The sequence below is a fragment of the Macrotis lagotis genome, chromosome 8, assembly GCF_037893015.1.
Source record: "Macrotis lagotis isolate mMagLag1 chromosome 8, bilby.v1.9.chrom.fasta, whole genome shotgun sequence".
Classification (NCBI taxonomy): Eukaryota; Metazoa; Chordata; class Mammalia; order Peramelemorphia; family Peramelidae; genus Macrotis; species Macrotis lagotis.
This window is the reverse complement of record NC_133665.1, coordinates 163,416,351-163,442,370: the sequence shown is the minus strand read 5'-3', so window position 1 is coordinate 163,442,370 and position 26,020 is coordinate 163,416,351. Positions and strand designations below refer to the sequence as shown.

The 26,020-nt window shown below is 39.4% G+C and overlaps 1 protein-coding gene across 6 annotated transcripts in view; it reads right to left on the bottom strand.

The window, feature by feature from the left end:
* The window catches only part of FRMD4B (FERM domain containing 4B), a 349,156-nt gene that overhangs the window by 158,827 nt on the left and 164,309 nt on the right, over positions 1–26,020 (bottom strand). The window contains exon 1 of one of the 6 annotated variants that reach the window (XM_074198758.1): positions 1,681–2,207. The exons of 4 other annotated variants lie outside the window; for them this stretch is intronic. In XM_074198758.1, coding sequence (XP_074054859.1) covers positions 1,681–1,689 — 9 coding nt within the window. In that variant the 5' untranslated portion in view covers positions 1,690–2,207. Of the gene's footprint in view, positions 1–1,636; positions 2,208–26,020 lie in introns of those variants that run through there. One more of the 6 variants, XM_074198760.1, reaches the window with a different exon arrangement.

The window sequence follows — 26,020 nt, the reverse complement described above, 5'->3', positions numbered from 1 at the left end:
TGACCCAGAAAAAAAACAAACAATATTAGTAATTTAATACCACCTTGGAGAAAAATGGCAGCCCTGTATCTCTTTGCCTGGATAGATTACCCAGCTGTCAGAGCACAGATGAGGTCGTCATCTGCAATTGGGAGATTTACCTTCTAATTTATTTAGCATCACCTTGCAGTCAACCATTGAGCAGTGGTAATAGTTCCACAAGGTAAATGCCAGGTCTTTGTCTAGCATAGAAATGTTCTCAGATGAACTTTTCATGAACTGCTCTGCCTCTTCGTAGGGTTGATTATATTTTCACAAACTTGGAATCCAGGTAGAGCTGGTGATTTGGAAAAGACCACTAGCCTTGGAATCAGGAAAGACCTGGCTTTGAATTTCATCTGTATCAAAGGAGTGTGACCCTGGGCATGTCACTTTACCACGTAGTCTCAGTTGTCTCATCTCTAAAATGGGGAAGAATAGTCCCTACCTCATAGGGTTGGTGCAAGGATCAAATGAGATAATTTATAAAAAGGGTCTTGCAAACTTCAAAGTGCAAGAGAATATTAGCTACTATAGCAATTCACATTCCGGCCACTTCTGTCTTGAGATGAGGATGAATCATTTTTGAAGGGAACATGATTATTTAATTCCTATTTTCTGCAAAGCCATTGCATTGTAAAGAAAGTAGTGCAATTTTTGCAGAACAATAGCTAGCATTTGCATATTGACAGCAGGTTTGCAAAACTCTTTAGATATATGTTAGCTCATTTGATCCTCACAGCAATAGCGGGAAGTAGGTGCTATTACCCTCGTTCTATAATCAATCAGTTAACATTTCATTTAGCATTTAATTATTTAATTCAGTCTTCAATTAGCATTTAATAAGTGCCTACTATGTAATAGGTACTGTCCAAAAGCATTTGGAGATAAAAAGAAAGGCAGGTGGGGAAACTGAGCCCCAGGAATGTTAATCTGTCCATAGTCATACAGTTAAGAATTTCTATTCTGAGTTCTCCCAACTTTCTATAGGATTAAAAAATATCCTTATTATATAGGCAGATAAAGTCATATACGGATGAATATATACCTAAGGTCTTGACACAGTGCCACAGAACAAGGAAGTAACTGTCTAGTGATGAAAGAGAGACCCCAAATCTCTTCCAGCTTTTCTTTTCCACAGTGAATAAGAAGGTAGAAATGGACAAGGAGATCATACAATGAGCTGAAAAACACATTTGTCTCTCCGTTATATAAAAGATCATGTAAAATAATGCCCAATCTAGGCACATTACTCCCCTAAAATAAGTAAATTCATCAGCTTTCAAAACACTTTAAAGAAATGAGCTGGGCATCTCTACTTATTTTTAACCTCTTCCCCCACCAATTATGTTACATTTGAAAGTTTCCACAATGGGAACTGTATCTGAGGGCAGCAAAATCACTACTAAAAAGGAAGCATCATAATTATAGCTATAAATGCAGAATCATTTTCTGAAAAATGCAGGGACAGGCAGAATAGTTTTGGATTCCAGCATCAGGAAGCAGCAGATAACAGCCCCAAAGCCTTGTGGTTTATGAAATACCCCCCCCAAAGATGCCTGAGTCCCATTGCTCTTCTTCTCCAGATGCCCGTTGCCCTCTCTCACCAGTCTCTCACCAGGGATAAGAGGTGAAGAATTTGGTCACTGGGCGAAGTCCCACCTCAAGCATCGATGCCCCCAAGTCCACTCCCCAGCTGACCCAAGGGTGTCTCTAGGCTCCTTGCTTTGAGTCCTGGTAACTGGAAGCTGTCCATGTGGTCCAGATTCCTCTTCTCAGTAGGGGACTGCCAGGAGGGACAAAGGACTCTAAGTGGAGGTCAGGTTCCCCCCCTCATCTGTGACCCAAGGAGCAACGTGATCTAGCAATCTGGGGGGGTGAAAGTCAGCTCGATGAGTGCCGCCCTCTTTCCAGGTTGCCAGACTTCAAGATGAACCTCCCAGAGAGAAGCAGGGATGTGAGGCAGCTGGGGAGAACTCTTTGGTCCAAATGGAGGCGGACTACTCAAGACTCAACAACAATGGGGGTCATTAGAAAAGGCAACAGGAAACAGAGACCCAGGCTGATACTTCTGGTTTTCTTGCAGAAGTTCTTAGGAAAACGGAAATGTGAATGCTTGGTAAGGAAGCAGAGATTTGTTTTTTCTTCTGACTTTTGTTTAAATAAGATGGCCCACCACATCCATCCATGTTGTAGGGGGCTTTTTCCCCAGATGGGCCTCAGACTGGGTTTAAAAAGAGGTGAATGATCAATTCTAAGTTTACAGAGATCTTGAAGACTTCTCAATGATGTGCCTCAAACAAGCTCATCAATGAACCAACCGATGAATATTTGTTAAAGAAAACTGTAAAAACAAACAAGTCTGAATGACTTAAATCTCTAATTAAGCAATGACTGAGGGCTGCTGATGAAGGCTACCCACATAGAGAGGTGATGGGCTCAAGATGCAGGCTGAAAAATTTTGAGGAGGGATATAGGCAGTACAAGAATTGGTTTTTCAGGTGGATGGAGCACTGGTCCTGAAGTCAGGAGGACCTGAGTTCCAATCCAGTCTCAAACACTTAATACGTACTTAGTGGTGTGACTTTGGGCAAGTCACTTAACCCCATTGCCTTGCAACCCCTGCCCCAAAATGATTAACCTCCCCCCCAGATAAATCTCTTCCATAAAACTGAAATTTTTAAGAATTTGCTTTGTTTGAATATGCATGTTTGTTAAAAGGGTTTACTTTTGGTTTTTGCTGTGAATGTGTGTGTGTGTGTGTGTGTGTGTGTGTGTGTGTGTGAGAGAGAGAGAGAGAGAGAGAGAGAGAGAGAGAGATAAGGAAAGAAAAATACTTTTGTTCATTGAAAAAAATGATTGAAAACCCCCCAAAAGGTATATTTTAAGCACCTACTATGTGCCAAACACTATGTTAGGCTCCGGTGATCCTGGTTTAAAAAGAGACAAAACCATCTGTCAAGGAGTTTATAGTCTTATGGAAGAGATGACAAATATCTATGATCTCTGACATGTATATTTGTGCATACAACATGCACACCACAACGGGGGTCCTTCCCCTTTTTTATGTCATGGACCCCCTTGGCAGTTTGATGAAGCCCAGACAGCTACATTGCAGAAGTGTTTGCTGTAGACAGGGAGACTGCAAACACACTGTGATCTAGCAGCCACTTGATTAACTACAACAATTATGAAGCAGTGATATCATAAAATATATTTCTGTAGCAACTTTATGATGTAATGGGACAGTATCTGTGATCTCTCTGGATGACAGTCACAGGTACAACACTGTGGGTTGTTGTCTGAATTCTTTTTTTTTTTTGCAAGGCAATGGGGTTAAGTGCCCAAGGTCACACAGCTAGGTAATTGTTAAGTGTCTGAGGTCGGATTTGAACTCAGGTACTCCTGACTCCAGGGCCAGTGCTCTATCCACTGCACCACCTAGCCACCCCTGAATTCTTAATTAAAGAAAATCCTTTCTTTCAGTGAGAGATTAATGAAAATAAAGATGCAATTTTTTTTTCTCATCCAAATTCACGAATCCCCTGAATCTGTCCATGTTCCCGGCCCCCATTGAAAGGACATCTGATATACCATGTAACATGACAAAATAAATGGTTGTTTCAATACAAGGACGTTTGGGAGGGAGGGAGTTATTGGAAGAGGGGATCAGGGAAGGATTCACGAAGGGGGGTGTTTGAGCTTCTGTGCATGCCCACAACAAACCAACTCCTCCACGTGAGAACTGGTGCTTTCAAACATCTCATCGGATGAGATATATTGGGAGCAAGTGGCTCCAGGCAGCAGGTTGTGATCTCGAGCACTCCTGCTCGGGCATCTTTTTAAATGGTGAGGTTTGATATTTCACCCAAATGATGTCAACCCAAGTTGCACAGAGTCCCTTTATGCTGTGGCTGCTTGTTGACTGAATAACAGCTATTGAATCCCTGGCAAAGCTAAAGAGCAGGCAGGCTGGCCTGTCACAGATGTCTCCAGAAGAGTAACTCCGAACCCAGCTGTGACTTTTTTCCCAGGTCCCTTGAGAGTCAAGAGGACTGGCTCTGGGCTGGGTGGTCACCAAAAGTCGGGGCCAATACCTTCTTTTGTGAGCCTCGGTATTATCACTAGGGAGGTGCAGAAGGACTTGGGGAGTTGACCTTCTTTATAATAGAGAAAGAGGGAGAGGAAAGGACAAGAGAAGGAAGAGAAGGTGAAAAAGATTGTAAGCTCCCTGAGGACAGGGCTTTTTTTTTTTGGTCTCCTTTTGGATCTTTAATGCTTAGAACAGTGCCCCCATAGTAGGCACTTAAACGTTGATTGTGTGATTGAAACAGAGGGAATCAAAGTCAGGAACTCCAATGTTAAGTTATTTAGCCTTAGTCTAGGGCCCTGGCTATTGGTTCATGACCAAGACCATGCGTTGTATTCTTCTTCTTCACAAACTCTCCATTCAAGTCAGAATGGTCTGTTGGTTTCCTGCCACTCCATTCCTCTCTCCAGCCTTCATCCCTCATACAGGGGGTCCCCCATGGCTGCGATCCATTCCTTTCCCTTCTAAATCCTCAGAGCTTCCTCCCACATTATTCTCAATGGTTTCCTCCCATCTAGCAGGTGATGGTTTCTCCCTCCTGAAATGCCTCAATATAACTTTGCCTATAGTAGCACCCAACCTCATAGGGATCAAATGAGTTCAAGTCTTTGGCAAATGGTAAAGGGCTCCACGAATTCTAGTTCTGATATTCAGTCGTCAAGCGTGTAGTAATTGGGACAGGCTTCCTTTCTTGCTTCACACCAACCTCCAATCCGTGACGAAAGAAATTCTTGTGGATAGCTAAGAAAATGACTACCTCACCATAAAACCGACGTGCTGGACTCTATTCAGGGCTTACCAAGAAAGACAAAAACAATCCCTGCCTGTAACGAGTTCAGATCTAATGAAGGAGATAATAGTTAAATAGCAAGATCCATTCAAGTTACACACATGGATATCTATAGGTGTGATGGAAACAAATACAGAGAAACAAATCTCTATGAGTATGCATATATGTTTATGTGGGATATGTGGCTGTATAGAGGAAAACACAGATTTATATGTCTATATGTGAGTATGTGTGGTATGTCTATTTGGATCTATGTGTATCTATATACATCCACATGATGTATACATATAGAAATCTAGATACACATGCCTATATGTGTATATACCCTTATATAATAACATAATACATACATATATTTATATTTATATGTATATATATTCATTACATGAATTATTTGCCTCATTGGCATATATATATATATATATATATATATATATATATATATATATATATATATATATATATGCACCCTTTGAGGGCAGGGGGCTCTTAAATTTTGTCTCAGCAACTAGAACAGGACCTGAAATGAATATATTTCCTGAATGGATGCATTTGGACTCTTACCCCTATCGAGATCTGTCTCTATTTCAGAATACAGAACTGCTAAAAGGACTATGGAAGGGGGCTACTGATTATTTTATTAGTAGGAGAAGAGGATAGCATTACTCACCCTCTATTGACACCACTGACTCAAGGCCACCCAAATCTGAACCAACTGGCTTGGATGGCACAATATTCTGTCATTCACAAGAGTGAGACCAGATTCCCTGATAGCCTTTGGGAATGATGGACAAGGTAGCCTGGTAGTTTTCTACATCCTATGCAGGAAGGATGAAAAACGAACCATTTTGCTAAGAAAATCCAAGTTTGATAAGAATTCTAGACAAACAAACACCTTCAAAGCAGGGTGCTGGGTCCCAGTTCCCGTTTCCTATTTCCTGGGCAGATGCATTCAGTCATAAGCTCTTTTCTTTGCAAAAGCAGAAAAAAGAATGAGCAGCAATGGCCAATAGAAAGATCAGCTCTCTCAGTGGTTCCAAAAGAGATTTAATAAGCAATTTCAGGTAGCTTTATCCAGGCGGTCACTGGCCAGGGCACCCTCATAAAAGAAGAGACTATTATCAGATTACATCCTTGCCCCTAGTAAGGTTAAAGAAAAGAAAAGCTAGGTTTCAATGAAAACAAACAAACAAAAAACAGAAAACACTCCCAAACCCTGCCCACTGTTAAGACTGAAATTAAAGACAATTGGGGCAGGCTTCTTTTCTTGCTTCACACCGACCTCCAATCCATGACAAATTCTTCCAGAGAGCAGGAAGAGGCATAAAAATAACCAAAATAAAATTAAAAAAAAAATCAATCCACTCAAAAAGTATGTGTTGAAAAGCTTATGTCAGACTTAACATTATTAGGAGAACCGTAATAGAAGGAAAATCCCATGAGAAATATTTTTCTCAGAAATGAAGATGAAAGCATGAGAGAAAAATCAGGATTTTCCTTTTAAGTGCACTATTTCTACTTCTACAACTGAACTCCGTCCCAAAGTCCAAAAGTGGCCGGCGAAGCCTTTGTCTGCCCAAAGGCTCCAGGATACGTGTCCCTTTCCAGTTGGTTGTTTGCTAATATTTTTAGACATTATGGTACAAGTTCAGTGATTCAGTAAGTAACAACAAGTGGGTAGAGGCCGCAGACAGGATAAACAGGAAGAGCCACAAACTGTGACTGAAAAAAAACCTGAGAAAATAACATTGTAAGCTAAGGATTTTTTAGTTTCTGTCTGACAACTCTGGCTGAACAGAAACGAAACTGTCCAACACTTTCATAGGAAATGGGGCTTTGGGTTCTGATGATTATTCAAAGAGCAGATACCCTGTGATTTGGAAGCAGACTGTTTGCCATTTCTAGCTTCCTCCTTTCCTATTAAAAATAAACTTAGGGAAAGAGAGGATGCATATCTTTCTGAAGTTTGAAAGACAAATTTGGCTGGCATGAAAAGAATGGTAGGCGACCCCCCCCCCCCATTTTTCCATGATTTAGTCTGAAACCTCAAACCATTGACAGGGCCCGGTTCGCAAATTTTACCACAATAGCCCCATGAAAATAAGCAATAAATGATCACAAATGAACCTGTAGATCAACTTTATAGAGTTTGAAGAGGCAATTCTTTGTCACAAGACAAGCTTCCTGTATTCTTGAGTAAACTTCTCCAAACCCCATTACTGAATCTTTGTTTCCCCTTTGCCCCTTCAGGAATCTTTTTTGCTTAAATTGGTCATAGGTCACAAATATAATTAGATTCAGTCTGAGAACCATTAACTAATTGGTAGACATCACAGCAGCCAAATCCAGTTGGAATTGTGCAGAACTTTCTAAATATTGAGGCCAAATAGCTTTTATTTAAAAAAAAGAGAATTCAATCTCCATCAGTTACCATGGCCAAAAAATTAATTATTAAATGGATTGCCTACTGCAGAAGGGTTTCTCGGGAAGAAGACACTCTCTCCTGCCAGGACAATGCTCAGGGACATTCCAATGTCGCAGAAGTCACCAAAGCAGATGCCCTTCATTTAAAGCTTCCAAATCCCTTATCCCTTCCACCATCACAATCAGCATTCTGAGAGAGTTTGAAGAGGGAAATATAGTGGAAGGTCCACCACCCATTATATGGCTGGGAAGAGAGGGAGAAGAGTTTCCCAGGATGAGATAGTATTGAACTATCTGGTTTCCATATAGCTGACACTTATGGTTACCTGTAGGACCTTGGACAAATCATGATGCCACACTAAGTTTTAGCTTCTTCTTGAAAAGGAAGGAGTTAGACAACATGGCTGTTGGAATCCTTTCTATCTCCAGATCTATGATTTAATGACTCCATCTCTCCATAGGGGGAAACTGCTATTTAACCCAGAACTGTCCAATATTATTTAATGACTGAAATTTACAAGCAACTGAATATTAGTCATTTTTTAAAATGGGACCAAATAGCCACCTTTCTCTTAAGATTGGAAGTAATACCATAGGTGCAAAAGAAACAAATAAAAAACCAAAATAGAGAGGAAGGAAAGGATTTTGGGGGGAGGGTTATAGGAAATAAAATTGAGGAGAGGATTAATCATAAGGACCAGAAAGGCATTCTCATCATATTTAGAAAAATCTGTAGTCATGTTTTTGAGGCAACTGGTCTGAGATAGTTTCCAAAGATGACTTAGTACAAATTGATCCTTGAGGCCATCTTAACCTAACAACTGAACCTTGCTGCCAGAGATTCACTGTAGTCCTTCTTCAAGGACTGCAACATCCTACACCTAATAAATTTGTTCGGTTCCTTGGCGGCGTGTATGTTAGCCACTAGTGAACAGCTTCTATATTGTCTCTAAGATAATCCCAATGCCTTTCAGTCCAGGTTCCCTACACAGTCCACCTGGAATCCCTCAAGCAGTGGCTTGCTCTTAGATCTGTATCCATGTCCAAATGGAGTCATTGGTGTCTCTAAAGTATCAGTGAAAGAAGTTGTATTCCAGCTGTTCCATTTACACTTGGAATGAAACATGTGGATATTATTCATTATACGGAGTCTGCCAAGGTCCTTTTAATTTCCACCCTTGCTCTATTCTAATCTGAGTTCTGGTTTTGACTTCCTTGTAATGAATATACTGTGTTGGAGGAAATAAATATCTCCATGTATTGAGGAGAGTTTACATTCTTTATATCTAGATTCTTTCTTCCCCAAATACCAGAGGGAATATATAAAACTGAAATGAATGAAAATTAATTTGCTTTTATTTTCTTATGATTTCACAATACTCCTTAGGAGGAAGTGGGGTACACAGCACCAGGGTTGAAATTTAGAGAATCACGGTTTGAATCTTATTTGATACCTACAATGTGACCTTAGGAAAGTTACTCACTGGGCCTCAGTTTCCTGAGACAGACAAGATGATCTTTAATTCTATTTCTATGATACTGGAACTAAAGATATGCTAGATTGGAGATCCTTAACTGGTACCATTTAGCTAACATCTTAGAGGTTCTCTTCTTTCTTGTCCCCTTCCATCCCATCCGTCCCAGGGCTTTAAGCAGAGGTTGGACAATCATTTGTTGGATGTGTTATAATGGTGATTTCTTTTTTTGTGTTTGGGTTCAGCTAGATGGCCATTAAGATCTAATTCTCAAATTTTGTGATTCTGAGACTTGGTAAGTAGCTGGCTTTTCCTAAAGCTTAGAGGGAAGGTGTGCGATGAATAAAGGAGTTTAAAGGAAGATAGTATAGAAGGGGTCAGGGAGAAGAATATTTGGTGAAGAAAGAAAAATGGTTGATTTAAATAATAAGAAGAAAACTGGATCTTCTGGGGCCAGCTGGAATGTTGATGGGGAGGGGGGGTGGGGAGTAGGTATGGGTCCATGAGAAGTCATTCCAACAGTAAGAGCCATAATCTAGTTCTCCAGGAATATTCTGGCTACCAATCAGAACACGGCGGAACCCCGAACCTAGGGAATCTTTGGATGTCGTGACAAGACAGTGTCTATATTTCTGTTGCAACAGTTGGGGTCCTGCTTCATTCCAATCATCTTTCTTGGAGCTCTCGTCCCTCAGATTGGGTCATTTAAAACACACACATGCAGGCACATGTACAGGCAGGCACTGGTTAGTTATTAATCTTTTTTCCTTTTCTTAAAAATTAAAATTTTTTTTTAAGGCAATGGGGTTAAGTGACTTGCCCAAGCTCACACAGCTAGGCAATTATTAAGTGTCTAAGGCTGGATTTGAACTCAGGTCCTCCTGACTCCAGGGCTGTTGCTTTATCCGCTCTACCCTAGCTGCTCCATTAGTTATTAATCTTGAGGAAAACCAGAGTTTTGCTTTTTCTTTGCTATTACACAACCAATCATTTGTTATTTACCTTTCCCCCCATTTTCACAACTTCTTTCTCCAAAAAAATGACAGCTGCCTTTCAGAACCCTGCAGCCCAAGCCTTAAGCTTCCCAATTGGGAAACAACCTTGAGGGCAGGGTAGTGACCTTAAGCCCCCATTGGTGAAGCCCAGGGGAAACTCTCCCAAAGTGATCTGGGGCTACTGTCTGCTGAGCAGCTGGTTCAGTTCAAACTCATCACCTCCCGGCTGGCCCCACACCAAGTCCTAGAAGCAGTCAGGAAATGGCAGAATATGATGAAGAGGCTTACTACCGGCTTCCACCCAGTTGGAAAGAGCCCGGAAGATGTGTGTCCAAACCTCCCTCTGATAACGACTGAACAAGTCACTTAACCTCTCTCAGACTCAGTTTCCTCATCTGGAAAATGGGGATAATCCTAACGCCCACCCAACAACATTATTGTAGAAGATCAAATAAGATAATATAAATAAAGCCCACCTTAAAACCATATAAATGTGAGCTATAGATGATCAAACTAGGTGAATAGGCTCAAAAATCTGCACTCTGGAAGGAATTTAAGTCCCTTAAACTTTCTGCACCTTGTAAAATCTGTAAAATAAGAGCCAGGAGGAGACAACCTCTGATCCTAAGTCCTTTGGGTCTGTTAATGGTTGTTTTTTTCCTCAGCTTTATCAGTCAATGAATCATGTGCTCTGATTATAAAAAGGTGTCTTTTTAAAAAAATTTCTTTGGTGTAGGGAGCATCTTCTATTAAAGCAGACTGGGATCTACTGCTGTGCAATTTTTCCTCCTTCCAGAACTAATAGGGGCAGTTGATTCCAATTCTTTTTATGATGCAGCCCTATCAGCAAAGACTTTTTGGTGCATTTACTCCATATGTATATTTGCCTATTTATTAATTACATATAGGCTGTTATTGTTCAGTCATTCTCTTTCTGATCCCATGGATTTGTATGCCAATATTTTCCATGAGGTTTTCTTGGCAAAAATTTTGGAGCAGGTTGCCATTTCCTTCTCCAGTGGATTAAGGCAAAGAGAGGGTAAGTGACTTACCCAAGGTCACATTGAGACTAATTTGAATTTAGGTTTTTCTAATTCCAGATCTAGGACTCTATCCATTGAGCAACCTAGTTGCCATATATATATATATATATATATATATATAAATATATATGCTCTATAAATAATTATAATATGACATATATAACTATAATAATATAAATAACTATATATATTATATAAGACTGTGCAACAATAAAACGAATGAGATATTGGATCCTATAGTCAATAGGAAGCTCTTGGATTTGATTAAATGAGGGCTGTCAAGGTTAGACAGATGCTTTAAGAAACTCACTTTATTCAGATCTTACCCCTTCTAAGAGACCTTTTCCTGCTCCTTCCTCCCTTTTAAATTCCTGCCCCCCCCCTTGTTGGTAGTTTCCCACTGAAATGGACAATTTACTCTACAATTATTTATATAAAAATGTACATTTCTATACATATATACATACATGTTTTATAATAGTTGTTCATTATTATTTATACTTTGTCTTACCCAATAGAATCAAAGCTCTGAGAAAGACAATTCTTGCTTTTGTATACTCAGTTCTTTTTTTTTAGTTTGTTTGTTTTGCAAGGCAATGGGGTTAAGTGACTTGCCCAAGGTTACACAGCTAAGTAAGTATTAAGTATCTGAAGCTGGATTTGACTACGGGGCCAGCACTCTATCCACTGTGACACTAGCTGCCCCAGTCCCTCAGAGTTCTTAATAAATATTTGTTGACTTCCCTTCGGCAGTTTTGTGGAGGGTGGAGATCCTAGAGGCAAGGAGATTGATTAGGTTATAACAAAGTACTGAACTAGGGTAGAAGCTGGGTGAGTAGAGACATGAAGACAGTTCTAAATCTGAAGTAGAAATCAGACTTGGCCAAAGATGAGACATCTTGGAGGGAAAGGGATATCAGAATAATGCTGACCATTTGTGTGGACCTACAGCAATTCAGAAAGGGAATGGATTTGGGGGAAAAAAATGAGGAAATGAAATCTGCTTTCTGTTGTAACTGATGGATGCCCTCTTAGCCTACTTAACCCCACTCAAAATGAAAAGGAGTAAGAGTCGGGCTCTTTCTCATGAATCCCAGAAAACAGACCAGCCTCCCGTGCCCCATCTTCATCAGTCATAAGGTGATCTGAGGGACAGGCAGTGGATGTACTGAGAGGAGGGGCAGCAGACTTTTCCAGTAGCAGGTGAGAGGTTAGGTTAAAATTGTCCTGTTATCCGGTTCAGTATAGAGAAAGATCCTGAGAGGTATTAGGGATTAAGAGCAGGTATGATTAAATTGTCAACCAAACAAGCCCAGATCAGCTACAGCAGGGAGGGTGGGATGTGGAACACCTTTCTAGCTTCAGACTCATTGATCCTCCCTCACCCTCTGAAGGTCATGCCAAAGTCTTTTTTTTTTTCAGTTTTTGCAAGGCAATGGGGTTAAGTGACTTGCCCAAGGCCACACAGCTAGGTCATTATTAAGTGTCTGAGGTTGGATTTGAACTCAGGGACTCCTGACTCCAGGGCCAGTGCTCTATCCACCGCGCCACCTAGCTGCCCCCATGCCACAGTTTTAGGCGGGGGTATTGTGATAGTGTGACTTGCAAGGTTTCAGAGACAGGAGGTACGTGTTTATGGATATGGTGCAGAGTCAGGATTTAAACTCAGATCTTCTTCCTGACTCTCTCTGTCCCCTGCTTTACTACCACCATAAAGTTACCACAAATGATCATTTTAGTGACCTGAAATAATAGATAAATATATTTACATGGATGGTTCCAAGTAGCTCAAAAGGAGTAAATTAATACTAATTTACAATTTATTTACATGATTTTTCTTACTTCTTACAACCACCCTCTGAAGTAGGTCCAACATTTTTTCCCATTTCTCAGATGAGGGAACTGAGACTCAGAGAGTTTAACCACCATTACACAGCTAGTAAATGTAAGAGGTAGATCTCAAGACCAAATGTTCCAGATTTAAGCCCAGGGCACTGGCTACTATACTGTATACTATACTATACTATACTATACTATACTATACTATACTATACTATACTATACTATACTATACTAGTTTGATAAAGAAAGGTTAGATTTCAGCAAATATACAATGAAACACAAGTCAAAATATCATAAATTTAGGCAGGTGGGTAAGGGCTTTATATAGTTCACCTTCCTCAGCTTACTAATGAGGAAACTGAGTGACTTGCCTATGTTTATACAAATACTGTGAGGGGTAGGATTCAAATCCAGGTCTTTGTTACTTCAAATCCATGATCTTTCCATTATTAATATATTATCACCTAGAGAGCATCCATTTAGAAGTGACTTAAACAAAGCTCCTGAGAATAGAAGCTGACAATGGACACCTCCTGATTGGTTAATGGTTAGAGGCAGATGTCTTTCATGAATATTCTTTGTTGGTAACTACCAACATAGTAGGGTGGATCTCTTTAGATTTTCTTCAGATCTTTAGATTGTAAGCTCCTTTCTTTTTCTTATTTGAATGCTTAGCACCTAGTATAGCACCTGGCAAAGAGTAGGTGCTTGATAAATGTTTATAGAATTGAAATGGAATTGAAGATGCGTTTTGCAGATGGCCACTCATTTGGTGGAAGTGTCATTATGCTAGGCAAGTTCTGTCGGTTGTCCGGTTGTCAGTCCACAAGTCGGGATACAAAGAAAGGCAAAAATAACGACTGCCTTCAAGGAGCTTATGCTCTAATGGTGGAGACAACATGTAAATAAAGATCTTGGCACATGTAAATAAAGATCAATGAAAGGTGATTTCAGAGGGAATGAGACTAGGAGTGGGGAGGTGACCATAAATGATTTCCTACTATTTGCTCCAATTGCTCCATAACCTCATTGATCTGGCTATTTTCTCTACTTTTCATCTCGTGTAATTTCTGTGACTGTCCTCTAATGAATTCTTCCTAGAAGATCTGCCCGCAGTGCTGGAGACCTTCCTCTATGCTTTTTGTTTTTTCACTTTTGAAGGAGATTGGTCCACTAATCAGGTCGTCCATCTGTCAGCTGTTACTTTTGATATATAACTGCCTTCTTCCTCTTCCTATTATACATTTCCTGGACCTAATCTTTTAGGTTACTCCTTGTATGTAAGTCACTGCTGACATCTTATGCCCAACAGGCATCTCCCCACCTACCATTTGGGTCATTGGAATTATTGATTCTTCAGAGATTTAACTATTATAGGATTTGTAGTAGCATTATTGGGAGAGTAATTGTTCCAACAACGAGCAGCATTCCCATTATGGAATCTCCCTCCACTGATACAGGCTGAGAATTCTATAATACATAGCATTAATGGTTTCTTGGCTGATTGATTGATTATAGTCTCAGAGGGCTGTAGCCAAGAAGTACAACAACAATCTATACAACTATAACGAGCATTTTTGTAATCCTTTAAGATTCAAAAAACACTTTACAATTATTATCTTGGTTGTTCCTACAGCAAACCTGTGAGGTATGTGCTATTATTGCCTTTATTTTATTGAAGAGGACACTGAAACTGAGAGAATACATGGCCAAGGGAAACACAACTAGTAAGCATCTGAGGCAGGACTCACACTCAGGTCTTCCTAACTCTAAGTCTTTCTTGTCCTCTACCTATTGTGTTATTTAACTCCCCACTTCAGTCATTTGACCAAGGGCATATAAGTAACAGGAATAAGATGGAGTCTTGAGCCTAGGATACCCCAGCTTTAAAGATAGCTCTCTATTGATTCCATAGTGCATCCTCTCCCCTGGGAGAATATTGGTTCTAAAATTATTGAGCGGGTATGTTTTTAATTTGCATGATATTCAGGGCTACTTGGGAATAAAATAAGGGAGAGTCTGTCAACTAGTCAATAGGCATTTATTGTGTTTATTATATACCTGGTACCTTGCTAATGATGGGAGTACCATGCAAGAATCTCAGGTAGAGCCATCCTGTGGTCATATCTGACAAATATTAGCTCTACAATTGCTACCTCTTTTTTGCCCAAGATAGTTCTCTAGGATTTGAAGTTGCAGATGAGTTGCCATTCTGTATTGGTGGAGAGAATTTTTATTGTGGGAGTTCTTCAAATGGATGAAACCAGGAATGAGGATCCATCTCTCATCCCTCATCAAACAAACAAATGAACAAAACCCTGTGCAAATCTAGTGGCTACAGATAGATTCCATTGTGTTGGATAATGCAAATTCAATTAAAACTACTCCAGAGTTGCCATTCTGTATTGGTGGAGAGAATTTTTATTGTGGGAGTTCTTCAAATGGATGAAACCAGGAATGAGGATCCATCTCTCATCCCTCATCAAACAAACAAATGAACAAAACCCTGTGCAAATCTAGTGGCTACAGATAGATTCCATTGTGTTGGATAATGCAAATTCAGTTAAAACGACTCCAGAATTGTCCTATTTTGTTATTATTTATTTTCTTAATAGATACTAACAATAGCATCATAGATTTTTCAGGTCAATTTATCTAATTCCTTTGTTTTTTACAGATTATAAACTGAGACTCCAAGCAACTTGCTATATAGAATTGTCCAGAACAGTCAGGCCTAGAACTTGGTTCTCACTCAAGACAATAGAATAGAGTGGAAGAATTTCTAGATATGACCTAAAACAAATCTTTCATTTAATAGACGGGAACCTGTTGTTCCCCCCGCCCCCCACCCAAGTAGTACTGTTATGTGGAGCTCTGAGAAATGTAGAAATGTCTACATTAACAATAGGCTTTCACACTCAAAAAGACTGGGAACCATTGGTCAGACATATCAAGGCTAAAATTAAGAACTCTGAATTCTAATATCTAACCTTGAACCAGGAATGATCATTGAGCCAATGTTTTTCTTTAAGAGGAGAAGGCTCTAGGAAAGATTAGCAACAAGAAGAATCTTTAAACTCCTTGAAAAAGAGCAAGGCAACAATCAATATATCAACACACTTTTTTTAAAAGAAGCAATGGCAGATAGATTATAGATTTGGATTCAGGAAATCTGGATCTGAATCTTATTTAGACTTTTTTTTGTTTGATAAGCTTGGAAAAATCATTTAACATCTCTATCTCAGTTTCTCTATCTGAAAAATGGGGTTGAAAATGCCTTGTAGGATTGTTTTGAAGACCAAATGAAATCATATATAGATATGTATAGCCATATATTTGTTTGTATAGTACCTTTGAAATCTTAAAGAGCCATATAGAATTCAACTGTTAATGTTAAAAAAAAAACAATCTCTCCCTCCTGCCAAGGAGGCACTGTATTAGTTGCTGGCTATTTCAGTACAAAAATGAAAAAGCTCCTTCCTAGACCTGAAGGAAAACTAATAGCTATAAATGCATACCAAGTAGATAAATTTAAGGTTGTTTGGGAGAGAAGGCAGCTAAGTCTGGGGTCAAGAAGACTCATTTCCTGAATTTGAATCTGGCCTCAGACATTTAGCAGCTAGACAAGTGACTTAACCCTGTTTGCCTCAGTTTCCTCATCTGTAAAAATGAGATGGAGAAGGAAATGGCAAACCTAGTATCTTTGTCAAGAAAATCCCAAGTCAAAAAGAGTTGGAAATTACTGTAACAACCGAACAACAAACAATCAGAGGATCAGGAGCTAGAATCAGGAAAGACATATTGAATACCAAGCTGTCTCAGAAGAAGGGAGTGATGCTAGGAGTACAGGTAAGGAGAGAGTGCACTCCAAGCATGGGCAATGACCAGTGCAAAATCAGAGAGGTGAGAAGTGGAGGAAGGAATTGCAGAGTCCAGGAAGGGGAATGATATGGAATAAGGTTAAAATGATAGGCTGAAGGCCAAGTTGGGTAAGACTTGAAAAAACAGTTTTTTTTCCCTCCTGGGGCAGAAGCAGTCTCTGCAGAGGGTCGGTTCTCCTTTATCTTGGGGCTGCCATTGAGTTTACCTATCACTGAAAACTTGGGTTCTATTTCCTTTCCTTTCTTCCCTCTGCTTGTCATCTTCACCAACTTCAGGACAGCCTCAGACCAGGCCTTTTTTGTGCCATGACTTCTTGGGTATTTTGAACACCTCAGAATCATGTTTTTTTTTGTTGTTGTTTTTGCAAGGCGATGGGGTTAAGTGGCTTGCCCAAGGCCACACAGCTAGGTGTCCGAGGTCGGATTTGAACCCAGGTACTCCTGACTCCAGGGCCGGTGCTCTATCCACTGCGCCACCTAGCTGCCCCTCAGAATCATGTTTTAAAAGGAATAAAATAAAATACCCAAGTTGGCAAAAGGAGCCAATTGTGTTGAAAAATAGTTACTAAAATATTTGTTTTAAAGAGTTCACGGACGCCAGGCTAAGAACATCTGTCCTAGAGGCACCTGGAAACCACTGGAGTTGATTGAGATGGACATTAATATTTTAAAAATAGAAAAATGGCTTGGTTCATGAGAAATACCTACTTAATAGGGAGGTAAAATCTCCCTACTCCCACTCCTATATTGTATGAGCAGGACTACTCAACAATATTAAATTTATCTGTAGCAAACTAATAGGTTATCAGGACGGCCCTGGCCATTTCTCATGTCACAGGCAGAGAGAGCCTGGAGACTGCCCTTTGTTCTCTTGGGGGTGGCAGGGGCCACAGCTGCCAGAAGCCGATCTGAATGGATAATGACTCTGGAATAAAATGCTAATTCTTTAATCTAACAGAAGATCTTGGGAGTCAATATATATCTCTCTCTTCTATCAGACCAAAAAGGTTTTTAGTGCTCCAGAAAGATGAGGTTTTTCCCTCCATTAAAACAAAACAAAACATAATGGAAAGAAACGTTCTCATCACATCTTTCTTTGGCCCACAGTGCTTGGTCTGTTAGTGATGTGTGGCTTTCTTCTTTTATTCTTTATGCTGTACAGTGGGACCTCTGAGGAAGGGTAGATATTGCTTATGGCAACATCTTGTTTCCTCCAAGTCCACTGTAGCTGGTACTGGGAGATCTTGGAAGTTTTCTGGAGCAGTCCCCAGAGAGCTGGTGGTTGCTCCTGTGGTTAAGGGTGGTAATTACTTTCACAGGTACTGCTATGGCAACGTTATTCTCCACTGAGTAAGAGTGAAAGTATCAAGAGAGAAAAAAAAAAAACCCTATCTCCTTGTTCATGAAGCACCCAAAGCTGTTACTCAAGACATAGCTACGTCTCCCAGAGAAATATTATAAATAGTGGTGGAGGGAGAGGTAAAATAATTCTCTCTGGTTTCAAAAGGCAGTGTGGTACCATGACTTTGAGAGCTGGGAATCTGGAGATTTGGTCTTTTGGGTTTTACCTCAGACACTATCACTGTGGTCATGGATAATCTCTCAGAACCTCAGTTTTCTTAATTGTAACATGAGGACAATCATAGATTCATTAACTACCTCATCAAGTTATTGGAAGGAAAGCCCTTTTGTCAATTTAAAAAAAATTGGTATAGGAATTATATTATTATGAATCCTGCTAGAGAATCAATCTTCTGACTATAGAGTAAAATTGCTTCTTTAATAGAATGCAAGTTCCATGACTTTCACTTTTGTCTTCCTATTCCCAATGCTTAGAAAAATACCTAGGATCCATACTAGACATTTAATTTAAAATGTTTGGTGACAGAGGCTAGTCTGTCAAGTATTATAGGCATAGAATTGTCTAGAAGGGGTCTGTCCAAAGTTCACCTTATAAAATTATTTTTAAAAAAATCAATTCTATAAGAGGTGGGTATAGCTCATTCACTATTTATATTTTCTAATTCTGGCGAAGTCAGTTTAAAAACATGACCATCAGTGGATCTGATTCCCAAATGGTTTTGTGACTAGTTTTCTTCTCTGACAAATGTCAGATTTGTACTTCAAAACATTCCTTCATTTCATCTTATCAATTTAAAATGCTACCCAGAGACAGCAGAATGATCTCTGGCTATGGAAATAGTCTGAGTTAAATTCTCTGATAACTTATTCTCTATTGAGCTTGAGCTAGATAAATAATTTCCCTGAACCTCAGTTTCCTCATCTATTGAAATGAAGGCATTGGACTCTAAAATTCTTTCTAGCTCTAGATTTGCCCTTCTATGATGAGTGTCTTGATTATAAATTTCAAAATTTTAGTTATCCTAGAAAATTCTTGGTTAGGTTCTCAATATGATGAAAACTATCATCATCATCATTATCATCATCATCATCATCATCATTATTATTATTATTAATTATCAATGCTGTTTGGGGATAGATACTTCTCCCTCCATTGATACTGACTGAAATACCTCTATATTTCCCCATCCTATATATTCCTTGCCCATGTTTTCTCATAAACTCTCCATAGAAGATAAGCCATCATATAGAAGCCATTCTTCTGCCCATTTCTTATTTCTACAACAGCAGTATTCTACTGAAGTGGTTTATCTGTGCTGTGGACTCTTATTTTGTGACTGGGTCATCTTTTATGACAGTGTGTGCTCTTGATAATGTCTTTCATGTTAGTTCCCAAACACAAATCATCCCTGATAATCTGGTGCAAACTGTTTATGTTCACTATTCATCATTCCATTGTCATTTGGGTTAGTTATAATTTTAATTGTTCTGAGATTGTGGTATTCTGTGTTTTGCAGCTGTATAGAATAAATTGCTGAGGGAGTACTGTTGTTGATAGGGGTCAGAGATACCACGGTGGCAAGAATCTCAGAGCTAGAATCTTTTCATAGGTTTGGTAGCCTCATAAATTCAGAGCTGGAACAGACCTCAGAAATCACCTACTCCAGACCCCATTTTATAGTGGAAGGAATTGACGATGCCCAGGGAGATTTATTGATTGTCATGGCCACAAATCTAATAATCATCAGAGTAAGGATCCGAACCCAGAGCCTTGGGTGCCAGAATTATTGTTCTTTCTATGCTGCTTCCCTTTGAATTAGTCTTGACTAAATATAACTTGTACATTTCACTGATAGAGTAATTTAGTATTTTGTAGTTGAGAGGGGTGATTTGATCTAATTCTTCTCTTTTGACTAAAGTCAAAGTCACATGATCAAAAATATGGCACCAAGGCATTTAATCAAAGTTCATCTTATTGGCTGAAAGGGACCTTGAGATAATTTAATCCCAATCCTGGATTTTATATGTGTGAAAAAGACCTAGAAAATTAAGAGAGATGTCTAATGTCATGCAGCTAGGGGGATTTGAACTTAGATCTTTTGATTTCAAGCCAGTCACTAAATATAAACTAAAAACCCACAATATGTTAGCACTGTGCTAAGTGCTAGGGATATAAAGAAAGACAAAAGACAGTCCCTGCCCTGAGGGAACTCAGACTAATGGGGAGAAGACTATGTACAATCAAGATATATGCAGCATTAATTGAAGATGATCACCTGGGGGAGGAGGAGGGGAGGTACTAGCCCCAAGAAGGATCAGGAAAGGCTGACTATAGAATTTTAACTGAGACCTGAAGGAAGTGAGAGAACCAGAGAGACAGAGCATTCCAACCTTGGGTAACTGAATGCTCTTTATATGATTTTCTAAGATCACACAGTCATTTAGTAGAAAACAGGGGTCTAGAATCTAGGTTTCTGTATTCACTGTATTTTGTATTCACCCTATTCACTGTACCAATAATTCCTAAGAAAATACAGCATCTGAATAGGAAAGTAACTAAAATGGATAACTGAATCTGCAGACAAATGATAACATCAAAATATATTGCAGTGAAACCTTTTACCTGTGAGTAATAATATCAAGCAACTCTGTTGAATTTTTCAATATGATTTCACTTTTTTTTAAAGTTTTGCAAGGCAAATGGGGTTAAGAGGTTTGCCCAAGGCCACACAGTTAGGTAATTATTGTTTGAGGCCGGATTTGAACTCAGGTACTCCTGACTCCAGGGCCTGTGCTCTATCCATTGAGCCCTCGATATGATTTTCAACTGATCCAAGAAATATATGTTCAGAGAAGAGAGTGAGCTGTCTGTCCATGGAGAGTGTATGAGGGATCACAGTGGATGTACAAACAGAATGACATATGGGGACTCGCAAAAAAAAGTCATGGGACCAAGAGTTCTCTGGCTCTTTGAGTACATGCTCATCACAGAGCTAGAGACAGAATGGGGAATGGATAGAGGAGACCATTTAATCCAATCACAAAACTCTATAGATGAGGAAACAGATCCAGAGAAATTAAACATATTATTTGAGGTAACACAAATAGTAAGTGATGGAGCCAGAATTTAAATCCAGATCTTCCAACTTCAAGTCCAATACTCTTTCCAAAAGCTAGTGCACTTTGGATAGGACTGGGGCTAGAAACTGGGAGACCTGAGCTCAAATCCAGTCTCAGATGCTTAGCAGTGAACCTGTGCTGTGACCCTGGGCGAGTCCCTTAACCTCTGTCTCATTTTTCCTCAATTAAAAAATGAGGATTGTAACCACACCTACTTCCTAGGGTTGAAATATTTGTAAAACACTTAACATAGTTACAAGAAAAAAAGAAGATATTTAATAAATGCTTATTTCCTTCTTCCCTCCCTCCCTTCCTTCCTTCCCTCCTTCTCTCCCTCCCCCCTCCCTCCCTCCCTCCCTTCCTTCCTTCCTTCCTTCCTTCCTTCCTTCCTTCCTTCCTTCCTTCCTTCCTCCCTCCTTTCCACCCATCATACCTCACTTTGGATCTTTGCAGACTTTATACTGGTAGAAGACAAATGCATCAGAGAAGTTGTATGTGGATCTCCTCTGGTATCATAGAATTCCCACCTCAATGAATCCTTAGAACTTCAATATTAAAGTAAATGTTCATTAAAGGACAAATTGGGAGGCAGAAACCAAGCTGACATTCTCAAAAATACTTTTGTCATTGTGCTTTATCAAATTTTCTATTAAGAAGAAAATCTCCCACAGGAACGAGGGCCATCCGTACTCTCTCCAACCCCCCCCCCCCCCCCATCTCTTTACCCAGGAGACAATCTGTTTGACTATCCCTGATCTAATTCCCTAAAGTCTTCAGCCACATGGGCCACTTTTCTCCTGCTGGGCTGCATCTGAGCTTCAGAAAACCATCTTTCATTTTTAAACCTCTGTAGTCCCTCTCTTGGCATCTCGAATGTGGATTGAACTGCTACTGTACAGAATTGGTTTTCTGGCCACAGGGCAGAACAAAACTGAATAGTGAGTCTGAGACCAGGTTTCTGCCAAGATAACTTGGTGGCATTTTTATGTTCTGAAAATATGTTCAAGGTAAGGGGGAATAAAGTCATAACTTATTTGATGTCTCCTAATATAACACTGCTTTTGACTAGCTTTGTTACATGTTGTGAGTATTTTTTTCTCCCGTCCGATTCTCCATCAACTGGTATTGGTACCTTGCAAGGGGATATAAGAGGAAACTAAATTTAACTGGTAGGAGGACCTAGTTCAGAAAAGCATCTTTCACGTTTCTATAGCAAGGTGTATCCATAAATACATAAATACGTTACCTGAAACCATGGTAACATGAATTAAGTCAGGGATTGGAATAAATCAGGTGTGGAGGTCATGGCAAAAGTTAGTTGCCTTGTTACTAAGAATCTGTGCGACCTTGGTGTAGTCCTTCAATCTTTTGGGGCTCTGTTTACTCAACTACCAAAGAAGGGGGTAGGCTCTCAGTGGAGCCAATCCCAAATAGAAACATATCCCTGAAGGCTGGAAAACACAAATTGACATTACCTATGCTGTATTTTTATTTATTTTTGTTAAACGTTCAAACAAACTTCTGAGTCTGGTTCCAGGCCTACTTGGGAGATTTTGCTCACCAGTTGGATACTTTTGGACTAGGAGACCTACTTGTAAGGTCCTTTTTGCTCCTGATGGTCAATGATTCTAAAATTCTTTGATTAATACGGGCAGCATCTAGGAATGCGGTCCTTGAACCAGTTTTTGATATCAAATTAGTTCCATTTGACCTCAGTTAGAACATCACCACGACCAGGTTATAATTAATCAATCAGTCAACAAACACTCATTTATTAATAAGCTTACTATACTCTGTTAAGCACTGGAGATGCAAAGGAAGGCAAAACCAGTTCTTGCTCCCAAGGATGAGGGAGGGAAGGTGCAGATAATTTAGCATAATATCACACATACACATAGACATGTGTTTTCTGTGTACATTTACAGTAGATGAAAGGTAATAGAGAGGGGAAAGCATTAGCAGCAAGGGGAATGGGGAAAAACCTCTGGCAAAATGTGAGATTAGAGCTAATTTATCATGATAGCATGTTGTCCAAAACACTATTTACTAAAAACTTGAACTTGATATAAGCTGAGTGCCAATTTTTGCCACAAGATCGTATGTATATATATATCATCTCCTCTTCTTCTTCGGCCAGCTATTATTTTTGTTCAGTTCCTCATCATCTTCCTCCAAGACAATTCTGAAAGCCTCCTGACGAATCTCTTTACTTCCAGTCTATCTTCCAGTCCTTAGATCATCACAGTCTGACTTTCTATTTTAATTATTCCCCTTCACATCCCCTGGATTAAAATGAGCAGTGGGGAACATTTATAGAGTGCTTTAAAATCTGCAAAGAATTATATGGATTTGTAAATGTATATGCATATGCCTTTGGCATCATGCTTTATCAAGTTTTCCATTAAGAAGAAAATCTCCCACAGGAACGAAGGCTTCACATTCGATCCTCACAATCACTTTGTAGGTGCTATTATACATTTTTTTTTACAAATTAGTAAAGTGAGGCTGAGGAAGGTTAAATTCTTTCATCAAGGGTCACACAGCTACTAAGTGTCTGAGGCAGAGTTCGAACTCAGGTCTTCCTCACTTGAAGCCTGGCACTCTATCTATTATACCAACAGAATGCACAAACTATGTATGTACTTCCCTAAATTTGGTGTTCTATCATTTGAGCTAGTATTTTTCTAGGATATAATTTTTACTAGTTCCCCCCCTTTTCTACTTGTAATTCTTGACTTTCCTTAAGGCTCAGCTCAGGTGATGTCTGTTTTGCTAAGACTTTCTTGAATCATTCTAGCCATTAAAGGAGTGCATTCTTTCTTCTCTCTCTCTCTCTCTCTCTCTCTCTCTCTCTCTCTCTCTCTCTCTCTCTCTCTCCTCCTCCTCTTCTCTTCTTCTTCTTCTTCTTCTTCTTCTTCTTCTCTCTCTCTCTCCTCCTCCTCTTTCTTCTTCTTCTTCTTCTTCTTCTTCTTCTTCTTCTTCTCTCTCTTTCTCTCTCTCTCTCTCTCTCTCTCCTCCTCCTCCTCTCTCTGTCTCTCCATCTGTCTCTTTCTCTCTCTCTCTCTCTCTCTCTCTCTCTCTCTCTCCTCCTCCTCCTCTCTTCTTCTTCTTCTTCTTCTTCTTCTTCTCTCTCTCCTCCTCCTCTTTCTTCTTCTTCTTCTTCTCTCTCTCCTCCTCCTCTTTCTTCTTCTTCTTCTTCTTCTTCTTCTTCTTCTTCTTCTTCTTCTTCTCTCTCTCTCTCTCTCTCTCTCTCTCTCTCTCTCTCTCTCTCTCTCTGTCTCTCTGGGTCTTCTTCTCTCTATGTCTTTGTCTCTCTGTCTCTCTCTCCCCCCCCCAGCACAGGCTATGAGGCAGTTCTTTATCCTGGGTCATATTCTAGCTCCCAGTAAACTCTAAACTCCTTGAGGGCAGTGTCCCCTGCCTTTGCCTTTGCCTTGTTCCTCAGGACCCAGAGAGCCACAGGGGTGGCCCATAGAAGGATGACCTTGAAATCCCTAAAACACCCATACTCAGATGCTTGCAACATATCCTAGCTTTACGCATCTTGAGTAAATCATAGATCCTCCAAGTATCCCAAAGACAGACTCTCTAAGACTAGAAATCGTGAACTTCTTCAAGGTATTCACATCAGGAGCAAACTAGTCAAAACAATATGGCAAGCTAGATAAATGTTAATCTTGGATTTAGGAAGATCTGAGTTCAAATCATTCCTCAGATATTTACTATAGCAGGGCGGCTAGGTGGCGTAGTGGATAAAGCACCGGCCCTGGAGTCAGGGGTACCTGGGTTCAAATCTGGTCTCAGACACTTAATAATGGCCTAGCTGTATGGCCTTGGGCAAGCCACTTAAACCCATTTGTTTTGCAAAAACCTAAAAAAAAAAAGAAATTTACTAGCTATGTGACTGGATAATTCATCTTAACCCTCTCAGTCTCAATTTCCTCACTTGCAAATAGGGATAATAATACTACCTACATCATAGGGTTGTTATAAGGATCAATTAAAATATGTTAAAAGTTTTGCAGAGTTTATTTTTAAAAATAAATGTTTATTTAATTTTGTTTTTATATTGCCTAAATTTCCCTTGGTATCATTCTTCATTAAAATTTGCAAGAACCATTCCATACAGCAAAGATTTTTTTCTAAAGAAAAAGAACAGAAAAGATCACCATGATCAAATAGATAGCATTTATATAAAATGGTAATATTCATAAATTACAAATATCTCATTGAGTTTCACAAGATTGCACATGTATTACCTGTGTTGGATTGTTTACTGTCTTACAGAGGGAGGAGGGGAGAAAGGAAAGGAGAGATAGAATTTGGAACTCAAAAGGTAAAAAAAGTTTAAAATTATTTTTACATGTAATTGGGGGGAACAAAATACATATTAAAATATATCAATGATACATTAAAAAACTAAAAATATACTTTTCAAACTTTACAATGATTAATTGTTGTTATCATGATAATAATGATGATTATTATCGCATGGATAAAATAATCAACTGCATCTCCTCCGTCTGGTTCTTGTCCTTCGTTATCAAAGAAGACCAAAATGACATCACTATGTTTGAGACAAATGACAGTTTGTCCAACTGTGGCTGATCAGACCAATATGAGGTCAGATTGCTCTACCACAGGTTGGACACAAATAGTCCATAGAATCTCCTCTAGTAACTATAATAATAGTTAACGGTATCTTATCCATACTAGGAGTTAAATCAAATGGAACTAATTTGATATCAAAAACTGGTTCAAGGACAGCATTCCTAGATGCTGCCCATATTAATCAAAGAATTTTAGAATCATTGACGATCAGGAGCAAAAAGGACCTTACAAATAGGTCTTCTAGTCCAAAAGTATCCAACTGGTGAGATAGAGATAGAGAGACAGTGACACAGACAGAGAGAGAGGAGACCCAGAGAGAGAGAGACAGAAACAGAGACACAGAGATGCAGAGAGACAGAGAGACAGAGA